Raw genomic sequence first — 15,379 nt, 5'->3', positions numbered from 1 at the left:
TTTGCATTATTTATCCTTTTTGATAAAATTGCTCAATAGTTAATAAGCAAATTAGCTAAAAAATTATGCATGGATAAGATATATGCAGTATATATTTTATATTTTATTTATCCAATAAATTACTTGACGATATCGAGTCATATATTTCTCTTCGTGCAGAAAGATGATGATTCTGTTGTTCCCTTAGAAATCAAAAAAATTATAGAAAAAAGTTACATCTTCCAAATTAAAGTTGATGAATACAATCTCAAATAAGGAAGAATAAGCTACACTGTTCTTAAAATAGTTTTGAATGATGCATGTAACGAATTAAAAGGTAAGAGAAATCGAGAAAAATTTATTGTGAGTGATGTATTTTTATTCTTTTACATATGGATGATTATATTTATATATTTTATTCTAATAATTGATAACTAAATCTCTTTTTGTAGATTGAAATAGATGAGGATGAAATTTTTATTATTAATATGACTATGAAGAAAAGAGATGTACGTGGAATGCAAATAGGTGATCATGCTTTGCTTGATGATAAAGATTTCAGAACAATTGATGCTAAAAATATTGATTCAAGAAATGATTTCTCAGTCAGCAAAAGATAAAAATGATTATATTATTTTTTATTATTATATTATTTAAATATTTTGAGTTTATATTTTTATTTAAAATATTTGATATCATCTATGATGTCTTTTATATTATATTAAAATTTTAATTTATAAAAATATTATTTAAAGAAATAAATATATATCGTGCATCGCACGGAGTTCTAAGCTAGTAATAGTAAAGAGGAAAGGATGAAGTGAGAAATAAAAATTTTAACTAAAAGGAAGAAAAAGTTCATTAAAATTCCACATCATCTATTTCATAAAACATCAGTTTTCAATATATGTCACATGATAACATACGTGATTATTTCTATCACAGCCGTTAGATGGAAGTAACAATCAGAAAAAAATTATAATATTTTAAAAATTTGATAATTTGATCAAAATAAATAAAAGTTCAAGGTAAACAAAAAAAATTCTTAAAAAATTTCAAAATTTTAAAATAATTAAGCCAAAAAAAATATCTCCGACTTAAAGAAACAAAGAGAAAAAAAATTATTTTAAGTATTTATTTTCGGATAGTCTATTTTTTTTTAAGCATAGGTGAGCGGTCACATCAATTTAGTATGAGAGCAGTCCAAAAAATTCATACATAAAATCTCACAAGATTTGCGGGCAGTCACCATCTGATCTTTACAGTTAGTTGTTGGAGTGCTCATCAATAAAAATCGTCATCCAATCTATAATTGTATTCATTTTTTGAAAAATATATCGGACTCGTACCGTAACAATTTGGCAAAAAAAGAATTAGATATTTCGGATAAACGGATGAATTTTAAGCTGTATAGTGTCTTTCTAAATTAAAAAAAATGATAGTAACAGAGTTATTCTCAAAAAAAAATATTTTCATATGAAATTACTGTCTGATAAAGATTGACATCCGTCCAAACTGCAAGAAGCTCCACCGGACGATAGTCTGTTATTTTTTCGAAAGGGCAAAAACTGAGATCGGAGCCATCAATAAAGACCGGTAAGCTATTAAAAGTTTAAGGTGATGTGGCTCCAACAAGGCTCGACGGCGGATTAATATCCGAAGAGAAAGAAGACGGTTTGGGTCTTCCCGTGGTTCTCTTTATTTTATTCCTATTTTTTATTTATAGTATACATTATTTGCCTCCTCGTAAATTAAGGAAATAATAAATAAATTTTAATTTAATTATTTATACCAAGAAAAATTATGTGTAGGCGGTTCTTTACATTATTCTACTCCTTGTAAATTAAGGAAATAATAAATAAAAATTTAATCTAATTATTATATCAAGAAAATTATATATAGGCGGTCCTTCGGCCTACTGCTCTCGTTTGACGGCAAGTTTGAGACTGGGAGAAGGGCCCCTTCTTCTCGAGGAAAGGTCTCCTTTCTTCCCTTCTGCCCTCTCTCTCGCTTATTCCTCCCTTCTTCATCGCTCTGGAGATCAGGTACGCCCTCCTGTTGCTTTTGATCGAGAAATCTGTCTTTTGATTTGATTTTGTCGTCTTCTGCGGGGTTTGGGGTTCGATTATGTGGGGATCTGTTGAATCTGGAAAAGTTCAACGGTGACGGGGCTGGATTTGATCTTTTTTGTTTTGAATCGGGTTCAGTGTTTGGTTTTTATGAATTTTCTCTCTTCGTTTAATGGTGGTGGAGTAATTTAGGGTCAAGAGATGGGATCTGAGCGAAAGATTGGAAGGAATTGGGGTGAGGGTTTAGAAAAGATGGCAGTTTGTGGGTTGAGATTGGTTTCTAATTGTTTTTTTGAAACTGTATGATGCGTGAGTTAGGATTTCTTGAAAGTTTTAAATTGGAAAGGGAGGTGCGACAAAGAGATGTCTTATTGATGTTTATGGTTAAAGTTTTTTTTTTTAATAATTTGATATATTTTGAAGGATTTTATTTATGATGTATGTTGGGGAATTTTTTGGCATGTTGTTGTCCGGAATCCGGATGCATTTTAAAGCAGACTATATTTGTTGAAGGAAATTTTCACGATGCGTGTTTGATGGATGATGACTGTTCCAATGGATAACTCATTGTCTCCCTCGTCAAGGGAGCTTGCAAAACGCCTTTATAAGAAGGTATGCTGCTGTTCCTGATTCACTCGTCTTTAGTTTATTCTTTATATGTTTAGATATTTGTATAACTTCTAAGGTTACTTTAGCGTTTGTAATGTCCAATTGTTGATCTTGATCCTGCCTTCTTATTTTATTTGTGATAAGATTTTTGTTCATGATGTTGCATGCATTTGACCACTTCCCAGTATCAAGTCGGTCATATTTTGGAATATTTGAAAGTTTAACAATATCAGCTGGCAGCTTTCTAAAAATAATTCTTAGTGTGTTGATAATGCGCTCACTGGATGAATAGTAAAGATAGATAGTTCATTTATTAGCAATAGTCTATGACCATCTATTTTCAATGGATAATATATATCAGGCATACTTGAGCATCATTGTGAAAAGCTGTACTTATTGCTTTCGTTTGCATCTTTCATTATGTTGTTGTATCCATTCTTATTTAAAGATTCACTATACATGTTTAGCCCCTCCGCTAGTAGAATCAAGGTTCATTGTGCCGTTACTAGGAGTCCGACCGGTTAGTTGGCTGCATGGTTTGGTACACCTCCTTGTTGGGTTCGTACTAACACAGCCAAGAGGGCAGGGAAGAGGGAGAACGGGAGAGAGGAAGAGGGAGAGGGAGGACTGTGGAGGCCACTAGAGGGCACGGAGGGTTGGGGGAGGGTCTTCGCCCCTCAGACGATTGAAATAGGCATCCATCAGGCCCTTATTTTTAAGTGAAGTCGAGCCCAATGGACCCCTCTTTCAATCGCCCAAATGGCTGGAACCTCCTCCGATCCTCCACGGCCTCTGGCAACTCTCCCTCCCTTTCCCTCTCTCTTCCCCCCCTTCTCTCTCTCCTTAGCCGATTTTTTATTTCAAATGCTAAAACCATCCCGATCTGCCTCTAGCATGGCTCGAAATGCCCTGAACTAGACGGTTTGGGACGGTTCCACTTTCCTTGAGTATAATCAATGTCAGGATAAATAATATTGGCCAACCACTTTCTTGATTTTTGACAACATTGTTCAAGCACTTTGCTACTGCTTGGTTAATGTGCTATTCGTAATATTTCCTTCATTATTTGACCAATATTTGTTAAGTCATTGTTGCTTACTACATTAGGGATTGCCTTCTATATGCAATAGAGGGGATGGGATTCGCTGTAGATCAAAATTTTCATGCAGCAAGACATTTTCTTAAAGAGCTCCTTTTTGCATAGGTTCGATTTAATTTCTTCAAACAGGTTAATGTGTTGGGAAACTCATTTGAAAATGGTTGAAGAAGAGAGCTAGAGGAATACAATAGATTATCGGTTTCTCCATTTTGGTTCTCCATCTGTGCCCCTTACCTATAAACATTATCTCTATATTTAGGACATATTAACCTCTTGTTTCGATGCCGAACTTCTTAACCATGAGTGGAGTGCTGAAGGCTCTTCTGATTGTATCAAGGTTTTGAGACAAAGATAGCCTAAATTCCACTCTTTGACACTATTGTTTGGTAAATTGTGTCAAGTGGCATAAAATGATATTTGGCTGATCTCACCTAATTCCATTCTGACACTATTGTTTAGTTAATTCCACTCTTTGCTAATATATGAAGCAAAGGCACCACCTAATTCGTTAATTTAGAAAGAAGGTTAAGGTAATCAAATAAAATGATATGTTGGTTGATATCATTAATCAAATAGGGAACTTTTCATCCAAGTATGTGTATTACAGTTGTGACGGAGTGACAGGCCAGCTTACAATGCTGTTGTATTGTGTGCTGCAAAAGGTCTCTTGCTGATGCTGTGTATAATGAGTGCTATTTTCCTATCAGCTACTGGATGTGTATTAGTATGACATATTTTAATTTTTTTGCTTCAGTCAGGTGGATGAGTTCAACAGTGAATTACATTTCGACCTCTTTTCTGTTGGTTTAGGTGGATATAGATCAATCAACTAATCATTGTCTTTTTAGCCTTTATTCCACTAATGAGATCTTTAATTTGATATTCTCAATTATTATTTTCTTTCCTTATTATTATTCCTGTGTTTCTCATGATATTTTCATTGATCGTATGCTTTTCATTCCTAATTCCTTTTTGAATTAGATCAAGCATATAAGTATGCAGTTCATTAACATAACATGCTTGATGGAGAATAACTATATATTCATAGACCATATGGCTACTAGTCTTAGATTTGTACACTATGAAGAAGAGAAAAGGAAAGAGATTAATAAATGTCCAAAGATAAGTTGATAGAATTTAAAAATAGAAAATGTTATATCTTTTTGGGATAAATTAATGAAGAAGGGAAATCAGAATCCAAGAATAGAATCAACTAAGATGTGGGACCGAATGGTCAATTGTACTAAGAGGATAGCTAAAGATGTTTTAGGAGAGTCAAAAGGGAAAGGCTGTACAAATAAAAAGGCTTGGTGGTGGATTAATGAGGTACAAGAGGCAATTAGAACAAAATGGATGTGCTTTGAACAAAGATATAAGGAGGCTACAAAAAAGCAAAAATACTAGTTGGGGTAAATATGTAGCATATGATAATTTGTATGGTAGAGATTTAAAAATAGCTGAGGCTAGAGAGAGGAAATCTAAAAACTTGATAAAATTAGATGTCTTAAAAATGAGGATAATAGTATTTGAAGGATGGGATAATTAAAGAAAGATGGCTATGCTATTTTGAGAAATTGTTAAATGAGGATTCTACCAAAGAAATCTTCTTTAAAGAAGTAAAATTATAGAGGAGTCAAGGTTCCACTCATCCTATTCATAAAAATAAACTAGAGATATCTTTGAAAAGAATTCAAAATGGTAAGGTTATGGCCTGATAAAATGTCCTATTGACATTTAGAGAAATCATGAGAGATAGTGGGTTAAATTGGCTTGCTTATTTCATGAAATATTAAAATCGAGAATATGCTAGATGTTGGGACAAGTATTATAGTGCCTGTCTATAAGAATGAAGGTGATGTACAAAATTGTTTTAATTATTGGTGAACTAAGTTTATGAGTCACTCTATGAAATTATAGGAAAGGGTAATTGAACAAAGATTAAACAATGATAATTACTTCAGATGACAAATTTGGATTTATGTATGAAAGATCAACAATGGAGGCTTATCATTTTACTTAGATAATTAATGGAAAATCATAGAAAAAAGAAAAAGTTCTACTCATAGTCTTAATTGACTTAGAAAATGCTTATGATAGGATGTTAAGAAAAGTAATTTGGTGGGCTTCAAGAAATAAGGGTCTACATAAATGGTATAATGAAATAGTTGAGAACATGTGTGATGGGATATTGACAAGTGTTAGAAGTTGCTGCAGCACAACAAGTGTATTTTCAGTTACTATGTGCTTGCATCAAAGATTAGTAAGCTCATATCCTTTTGCACTAATTATGGATGAACTTACTACTAATGTTCAGAAAGATGTATCATGGTGTATGTTATTTGCAGACAGTAAAGTATTAATTGATGAAAAAGGGAATAAGATCAAATATTGAATTGGACCTATGAAGGAAAATATTATACGACAAGAGCTTAAAGATTAGTAGAGTACCGTAAATTTGGTGAGAATGGAAATGAAGATCTGATATCAGTTAATATTGATGACCAAAAGATATCACTTCATTTTCATTACTTAAGATTTATTATACAAAATAATGGGGGATGGATGAAGATATATACAATAAATTAGAGCTAGTTGGATGAACTAGAGAGGTATATCCGGAATATTAGGTGATGGGCACATATCTTGGAAACTTAAAAGGAAAATTTTATAAAGCAACAGTAAGTCATGTCATGTCATATGACTTAGATTGCTGGGTAATAAAGAAATACATTAAAACAAGTTGGGCATAGCAGAAATAAGAATGCTATGATGGATGTGTTGTAAAACCAGAAAGGATAAAATAAGAAATGAATATATTAGAGAAGTTGTAGGATTTGCACAAACTAAGGACAAAAAGTGATGGAAAATTGATTGAGATGGTATGGATATGTACAATAGAGACTGAAGGAGATGCCAGTAAGGAGCGGTACTTTGGTTTGTGCTGAAGGTGGTAAGAAAAGAATGGGAAGATCTAAGGTGACATGGATGGATATTATAAGGAAGGGAGAAACCTATAATAACATCAGAGGTGATCTTAAATAGAAATACTTGGTGAAGGAGGATCCATTAAGCCAACCCCATATAGTTGGAAAGGCTAGATGGTCATGGTTATGGTTACGATGCACCCTACCCATGTTCCACCAGTGCCGTGCCAAATAACTATCTTGTTGTACTTATTATAGTAATCTAGTATGGTTGGCATCCTAGTGCATCACTTTCGTTGAACCATTTTGTTGATATTGCATAAATGCAACTCCAAGTATCTTACTAATTTGGCATCATTTGTATGGTCGCTTACGTGTATGTGGTGCATATTATATATCTGTGCTTAAATTAAGTTATCTTTGTGCATATTTTGTTACTTATTTGATAATTTTATTAGTTAATGGCTTCTCTTTTTTTTTGGTAGATTCAACATTTTTCTCATTCATTGAAAGTTTTTGCTGGATGGTTTTTATATTCCTCTTATTTGCTATGATGCTTGTAATATTTTTGATGCTCTTCTATGAATAATATGGTTACACAATGCCACAAATTTTATTTGCACTAGGCTTATGCATGGCTAAGGAGCATATTTGGTCCTCTTTTTTTGAACTTAATGTGTGGTGTATGATAATCTAAGTTTCTTATGTAGAATATTGAATTGGAGAATGGACTACGGAAATCAGCACAGTCAAAGGTTCCTTCAGACCCCAATATATGGCTCCAAATGCGTGAGAACTATGAGGCCATAATACTGGAAGATCATGATTTTTCTGAAAAGCATGAGGTAGAGTATGCTCTTTGGCAATTGCACTACAGGAGAATTGAGGAGTTCAGGACACACATCAATGCTGCAGCATCTGCTGGATCTAATGCTGGAAAGAGTCTTGCTCGGCCCGATCGAATTAAGAGAATCCGTTCTGTTTTTAAAACCTTCCTTTCAGAAGCAACTGGGTTTTATCATGACCTGATACTGAAAATCAGTTCAAAATATGGCCTGCCTTTCGGTTACTTCTCGGAGGGCCCTGAGAATCGTTATATTCCAATGAAAGATGAAAAGAAATCAGCTGAGATGAAAAAAGGACTGATGTCTTGTCACCGCTGTCTGATTTATTTGGGAGATCTTGCTCGTTACAAAGGACTGTATGGGGAGGGAGACTCTGTTAGTCGTGATTATGCAGCTGCTTTTAGTTATTATATGCAGGCAGCTTCTCTTTGTCCTTCAAGTGGCAATCCACATCATCAGGTTCGATTCTAATCACTTTGTTGATTTTAGATTTGACTGCAGTATTATTTTGTGTTGGATTAATATAAATGGTTACTGTGTTATGTATTTATGTGATTCTAGTTGTTCTAACTTTCCTAATATGCGGATGAATATCATATTTGCCAGCTTGCAATATTGGCATCATACTCAGGTGATGATTTGGTAGCAGTCTACCGGTACTTTCGGAGTTTGGCAGTGGATAATGCTTTTCCAACAGCAAGGGACAACTTAGTTATTGCATTTGAGAAGGTAGTGTATTATTTCTGCGCAACCAAGTTAAAGAAATGCTCTATATAACTGTGCTATCTGCAATGTCTTTCTGATTACGTATGCTTCTGTGAATCACTCTGCTTTGCATTCTTCAACTATCACAATTTCAAATCCTCTATTGTTTTGTGACTGTCAAATATAGTTTCAATACTGCAGTTATAGATCATTTAATGGACAAATTGTGCATGTGCTGACCTTGAGGCATAATTTTTGACATGTCATCTCACTGACATAATACTGGAAACTTGTTTTAGCAGGATATTCCATTTGCCTATTTTAATGATGATTGAGGTCTATATACATGTTAGGATGTATGATAGTCCTTTCGAGCAGTTTCATGGCTTTTCAAAGTAGAAATTTTGTGAAACAAAGGCTTTCTTCTTATATAAGTGAAAGATAAAAAACTGTTACTAGGAGAATCTTGGGAAACTAGCTTTTGGCCTTATGCTTATTTGGGGCACCAATGTTGTTTCTCAAGAATAATGTGCTTGGCTCTCAGTTAAGAGAAGATATATGGGTGCAAATGGATGAGGTAAACTTAAACGTATCCAGCTTATCATGAAACAAAACTGCCTAAGATTGGTTTTTTTGGATTGATTTGGAATTTCTAAACTACATCTTGATCTCCACCAAGCTGAATCTAAATCTAGAATAATTTGATTCAACTCCTGGAAACTGAAACCATTCATTACAAAAAGGGTGATGTTTCATTCTGTATCAAATATTGAGCAAGGAAGTGCTTCTCTGACGGGCACTGCTCTAGGCTTTTTTTCCTATCTGTCTGCAGGATTGAGAGGTACTTCCCTCCAAATTTTTTTATGGAAAGTATTCTAGAAATGCTGATGTTGCCCTAAAGTTTTCATTATATTGCCATGGTATTAATTATAATATTTGAGAGAAAGGGAGGGAAGACCTACCCAAGTTTAGTTACCCAAGGTCCAAATACTTCGGGATGCACCACCGAGGACCTGAACCAGAGGAGGTGAGGAATGTGATCTTGTGAGGATATAAATGTTTTCTTTTTGCTAGTGGTGTAGTATATAAATGCCATACTTTTATCTCTGCAGCTCCTTGGATGATATTGACAGGCAGCTCTTTTACAGAATTTGCTAGGATTGATTTATGAGTTGGACTTAATTTTCATGTTTAGTCTTTTGTAGTTGAGTCAACAACTTGGCCTTTGATGTGCATGAGGATTATTATCATTAGAAATGTCTGGTTTAGCGCATCTCCCACGAATCATTACAAGAGTGTCACATTGTAGGGCACCAATCCTGATGCTCAGTAACAGCCAAAAAGTTGCCAGTGTCGCTATTGAGAAAAAGAAAAGGAGAATTGCATCATCCAATTATCTACATACTTGCATGCCTGTGGTTGCACTCCATGTTTTTGCATATGACCATCAACTTGTATTTTTTAGTAGCTAATATAAATGGTTACTGTATCATGTATTTAAATGTCATCCAGCTTATCATGAGACAAACCTGCCTAAGATTGGTTTTTTTGGATTGATTTGGAATTTCTAAACTACATCTTGATCTCCACCAAGCTGAATCTAAATCTAGAATAATTTGATTCAACTCCTGGAAACTTAAACCATTCATTACAAAAAAGGTGATGTTTCATTCTATATCAAATATTGAGCAAGGAAGTGCTTCTCTGACAGGCACTTCTCTAGTTTTTTTTTTTTCCTATCTGTCTGCAGGATTGGGAGGTACTTCCCTGCAAAATTTTTTATGGAAAGTATTCTAGAAATGCTGATGTTGCCCTAAAGTTTTTTCATTATATTGCCACGGTATTAATTATAATATTTGAGAGAAAGGGAGGGAAGACCTACCCAAGTTTAGTTACCCAAGGTCCAAATACTTCGGGATGCACCACCGAGGACTCGAACCAGAGGAGATGAGGAATGTGATCTTGTGAGGATATAAATGTTTTCAATGAATAATGTTTTCTTTTTGCTAGTGGTGTAGTATATAAATGCCTTGCTTATATCTCGGCAGCTTCTTGGATGATATTGACAGGCAGTTCTTTTACAGAATTTGCTAGGATTGATTTATGTGTTGGACTTAATTTTCATGTTTAGTCTTTTGTAGTTGAGTCAACAACTTGGCCTTTGATGTGCATGAGGATTATTATCATTAGAAATGTTTGGTTTAGCACATCTTCCACGAATCATTACAAGAGTGTCACCTTGTAGGGCACCAATCCTGATGCTCAGTAACAGCCAAAAAGTTGCCAGCGTCGCTATTGAGAAAAAGAAAAGGAGAATTGCATCGTCCAATTTTCTACATACTTGCATGCCTGTGGTTGCTCTCCATGTTTTTGCATGTGACCATCAACTTGTATTTTTTAGTAGCTAATAGAAAACTGATAATCTGCTTCTACATGCTGTAAATGCAACACCTCTGTTCATCGGACAATGTTCTGTTGAAACTTTGTTTTACTTAAAATGTTTTACAGAATCGTCAAAGTTACTCTCAATTGCCTGGTGCCAAGATTCCTTCATCTAGGGCCTTGCCTCTACAATCAGCTGGCAGAGGTAGAGGAAGAGCTGATACAAGTCTTCTGGCAAAAGACACGAAAACAGAATCTGTTCCTACCGAAGAACGAGAGTTCAGTACATCTGAAATATTTAGAGCCTTTTCAACACGATTTGTTCGGCTTAATGGGATCCTTTTCACGCGGACAAGGTATTTTAGTTTAATCCCCTTCCAGCTCTCTTTTTTTGATTTTTCTTTAATAGTAATTTTTCTTGTATGTGTAATTTACCAGCTTGGAAACTTTTGGAGAAATATTCTCTTCAATGATTTGTAATCTGCATGATCTCCTTTCTTCTGGCCCTGAAGAAGAGCTTAGTTTTGGTCCGGATGCTGCTGCAAATGCTTTGGTCATTGTGAGGCTTATTGCTATTCTTATATTCACAGTTCATAATGTGAATAGGGACTCGGAAGGCCAATCATATGCAGAAATCTTGCAGCGTACTGTGCTGCTTCAAAACGCTTTTACAGCTGCCTTTGAGTTTGCTGGGTATATAGTGAAGAGATGCACACAGCTACATGATGCTCCATCGAGCTATCTGTTGCCAGCCATTTTGGTTTTCATCGAGTGGTTGGCAAGCCATCCAGATATTGCAGCAGGTTTTGATGTGGAGGAAAAACAAGCTAGTGCAAGATCATTCTTCTGGAATCAATGTGTATCTTTCATGAATAAACTTATTTTGACTGGACTTGTGTCAATTGATGGTGATGAAGATGAGACCTGCTTTTCTGATATGAGCAGGTATGATGAAGGAGAAACTGGTAACAGGCTTGCATTATGGGAAGATTTTGAGTTGAGGGGGTTTTTACCCCTAGTGCCAGCACAGCTCATTTTGGATTTTTCAAGGAAGCATGCACTTGGAAGTGACGGCAGCACCAAGGAAAAAAGAGCTCGTGTCCAAAGGATTCTTGCAGCAGGAAGGGCTCTTATGAATGTGGTTCAGGTCAATCATCAGAGAATATATTTTGATACATACCAGAAGAAATTTGTATTAAGTACAGAGCCTCCAGCATCCGAAAATGTTGTTCATGTTGATTACTCTAAAGCACCTGAATCAAATATTACCAAACAAGGAAGTCAAGTCAAGTGTACGATTGATCTTGGAGTTGAACAATTGAGCACAGTTAACCTTGGAGTGAGACAGCCAAAGGCACTGCCGTATGGGGAAGGAGGAGGAGGTGGAGAAGAAGAAGAAGAAGAAGAAATTGTCTTCAAGCCAATGGTTGCTGATAAGTATCCCGATGCAACCTCCTCAAGGTCAACAGCTCATGAACCTATACAGCAGCCTGTACAAATTTCTTCTGTTAATGATTGGAGTATGTATGTCTCAAAGTTTTCTGCCCCTCTTGATGTTCAAGTGTCTACTCTTCTCGATGCCAGTTCTCATATGCACCCAGTTGCATCTAATGTCTCCCAGCTACCTTTGCAATCTATCAATCTGGACACCTCAAAATGGCTTATGGGGCGAGAAGCATTTTTATCTGATAGACTGAAGAACTTCAACATTACCGAAGGTGGGTTTTTAGCTAAGCAGAAATTGCAAGAAGGCCCGAACAGTTTGCAGCCTACTGCATTTTCACCTCTTTTTTCTGCACCTCCTAATCTAAATACTCTCAATATGCTAGCTAGTCAGATGAAACCTGCAGAAGTCGCCATACCATCTAAACTCGACTCCATAGTACCTTCAGGAGCAACCTCTGATGGCCTTGCTATGAATCCTTCAGCAGCATTGCCAACAAAGAAAAATCCTGTGAGTCGGCCTGCTAGGCACTATGGACCCCCTCCAGGATTTAGCCATTTACCTTCTAAGCAACAGGAAGATGTCATTTCTAATTCAGTTATAAAGGATCAACACCTGCAGATTGATGACTATAGCTGGCTGGATGGTCATCAATCATCATCCATCAAAAGCATGGAGGTGGAGAATTCTGTTAATCATATGATGTCTACATTCCCAAATGTTAGTTCTGCCAATAGTGATGCCTTTGCCATTGCCACCAGCTTCCCATTTCCTGGGAAACAGATTTCTAGTATGCAGACTCCTGTGCTCAATGAAAAGAAATGGCAAGATTTCCAGCTCTTTGAACATTCAAAGTCATTCTCGGAAGAACAGCGTCAACAGGCAAATCCTCAGAACTCTCAGATGCCTCATCAGCATCAAGCACAATCTCTTTGGTCTGGCCGTTATTTCGTGTGAGACAAACATGTCAAGATGATTCCAGGTAATGATGCCTAATTTGATTCTTTTTCTTTAAATTTTTTTCTCTGCATTTTTAATCTTATAATGCATTGTTTCCATATTGCTGTAAGAAATCTGAGAAATTAAACTAATTTGAGTTCTAATTTGCATTAGTGGTTCCTCAGAATCTGCTACGATGAGTAGCCCACAGCCTGATGCCTATCGAGTTCGGCCCCCACCTTTGCAGCCCTTTCAATGTTGTTAAAATTTTCTGTTGGAGCATGGATTGTCTTGTGAGCATTGCAGGTGCTTACCCTCAAATTTGGTAAGTGTTGTTGCTTAAGCTTTTCCATTAGTGCCGCTTTTTTTAATGTATCAAATAAAAAAAAGGCTTGACGCAAGATGGTTTGTGGGCATCACTTCAGAAATAGAATTTTAGCAGCACTTATGCCAAAGTAGAATGTCTAGATACTGAGCTAGTTGTAGGCTTCCTGATTGATTGGTTCAGGTTCTACCCACTGAGAATTCTGAGTTCACTAATTGTAGTGACCTTTAAGAATATTCAAAAAATATAGATATAGTGACGTATACCTCTCTTTTTTAGCTTTTATCCAAATTCCTATTAATTTTTCTTTCCACTGACAGTAACTAATCTCTATACTAAAAGGTAATTATGCCTTACTGTAATTTATTTGGTCCGACTTTATGTATATTTGCTGACCTAAAATGGTGGTCTCAAAATTCTATTTGATTTTTCCAGTGCAGTTTTTGTCGTCTTCATTTTTGTATCCATCCTCCTAATATCTGGTCCTCCATCACAAGAGCGACAAGCATGTGTTAAAATATTTTGAATGCCTTTTCCTCTTTATTCTCTATCAACATGACTTCTGAACTTCATTGCTCATCATTAGTCAACTTATATTAAACCAATTTCTCATCTCTAAAATTTTAAACTAAACTGGGAGTATGGGATTATTGGGTTTGGGTTTGATTTTGTGGTCTAGTATTTTACTGAGTTGAGAAGATCTGGGTCTATGATTAATTGCTGAACTGGAACAATAACTTTAATTTTTTCAGCAAAAAATGGTAGCTTCGGTTAAGGTTGTGACTTTTTCTAGTTCTTTTAGGTCGAGATAGATCTTGGTATTCCTGATTTTGTTCTTCATCAGTGTGATTCAATCAGCATCCTATTAGTGTTCTCCTTTAATTTAGGGTTGGCAGTATGAGTGTGTGCGGCTTCAGAAACTATTCAAAATTTGACCTGACTCATTTGATGAGGTCAGAGTGTAGTGCAACCCAATAACCAGGTGGTTGAGTTTTGGTAAGGACTCAATCAGCCTAGTTAGAATTAATAACTTAAAATTTAAATGGTAGTGAATTTTCTATATTCAAAAAAAAATTATCCTTCTCTTGGGTATTCACCCTGACAACCCTCTTCTCCTCACAGATATTTAGTCTTAATAGTTTTTGTCTGATTAGATGTGATTTATGTTGCCCAGCAATAAAACAAATTAAGTAGTCTTTTTTTATTTCACAGGGTGTGCCGAGGCTGCTAGACTTCAAGGAGAAAAAGATTGACCAAGGATTGATGGTGGGAATCTTGAGAATTCCTCATTTGATTGCTTGATTACAGAGGTCTAATCATAGTTGAGATCTTTAATGGGGTTGGATTCTACTTGGCATGAACCTGAGTTGTTCGGTGGAGGGTGCCTTCCATCTTTTTTGCTTCTGCATATGATTCATCTCTTAACGGCCAGTCTTTAACTGTTGGAAGGATGCGTTCTACTTCATCAGTAGTGGAAGTGATCGATCACTAAAAAAGGGGTCAAACCAGAGTACTCATGGATTGAGGAGGCTGCTTGGTGATTATATATAAGTCAAAGATGATATTGATAGGTTGAGAATGCATAATGCTTGTGGCTTAAGGAGATATCTAGCCTTATTATTTCCGGTATTATATCTGTGGTTTGTCTTTGGTGCTTGGACTCTTGTGTGCAATGTTGGGACTTCCAAGTGCTTCTCCCTGCTGTTTTCTGTCAGTTATTATAATCGCTGAAGCCATACATATGGGTATTTATAGCTGTGACCAACAGCTTTCAATAATTGTTTAATGAATCTAAGGTTTCACCGGTTTACGCTTTGTTATTTGAAAGTGAATTAAGTTTCTTTGTGGGCGTGGTTCACGTGTTCTGTTTTTTTTCAGGTGTTGATTACTAGGTTTGACAGGTCTTTTTGATAGTCGATGGATTTTGCCATTGTTACTAGTTAATGCATTGTGTGTTGTTTTTGTTGGGTCCAATCAGCTGAAACTGCCTTCCTCTTGAATCCTGCAATGCTGGGAGCAATCATACTTGCAAGCCATTTGGTTGAGAAGGGCACCCATG

The 15,379-nt window shown here is 35.8% G+C and overlaps 1 protein-coding gene across 2 annotated transcripts; it reads left to right on the top strand.

Moving 5' to 3' along the window:
- Positions 1-1,890: 1,890 nt before the first annotated feature.
- Positions 1,891-14,695, top strand: LOC105050127 (nonsense-mediated mRNA decay factor SMG7). 2 transcript variants are annotated; one of them, XM_010930020.4, is made up of 8 exons: positions 1,891-2,024; positions 2,562-2,660; positions 7,391-7,984; positions 8,132-8,254; positions 10,739-10,968; positions 11,051-13,038; positions 13,170-13,320; positions 14,533-14,695. In XM_010930020.4, exons 2-6 carry the CDS (start codon positions 2,589-2,591, stop codon positions 13,011-13,013), a joined length of 2,982 nt encoding a protein of 993 aa, XP_010928322.1. In that variant the 5' UTR covers positions 1,891-2,024; positions 2,562-2,588; the 3' UTR covers positions 13,014-13,038; positions 13,170-13,320; positions 14,533-14,695. The 2 variants fall into 2 exon arrangements, with proteins under 2 accessions (XP_010928322.1, XP_010928323.1); XM_010930021.4 differs by having other exon boundaries at positions 1,901-2,024; positions 2,546-2,660.
- The last annotated feature ends 684 nt before the right edge of the window (positions 14,696-15,379 follow it).

This window comes from Elaeis guineensis, chromosome 8, assembly GCF_000442705.2.
Source record: "Elaeis guineensis isolate ETL-2024a chromosome 8, EG11, whole genome shotgun sequence".
NCBI classification, from domain to species: Eukaryota; Viridiplantae; Streptophyta; class Magnoliopsida; order Arecales; family Arecaceae; genus Elaeis; species Elaeis guineensis.
This window is presented reverse-complemented; position numbering and strand designations above follow the sequence as displayed.

Excerpts from the sequence above, each read along its gene's own strand:
- LOC105050127 (XM_010930020.4), top strand. The coding sequence starts at position 2,589 with ATGATGACTGTTCCAATGGATAACTCATTGTCTCCCTCGTCAAGGGAG. Across the intron at positions 7,985-8,131 it reads GTGGCAATCCACATCATCAG|CTTGCAATATTGGCATCATA; the intron begins GTTCGATTCTAA and ends CATATTTGCCAG. Across the intron at positions 8,255-10,738 it reads TAGTTATTGCATTTGAGAAG|AATCGTCAAAGTTACTCTCA; the intron begins GTAGTGTATTAT and ends AATGTTTTACAG.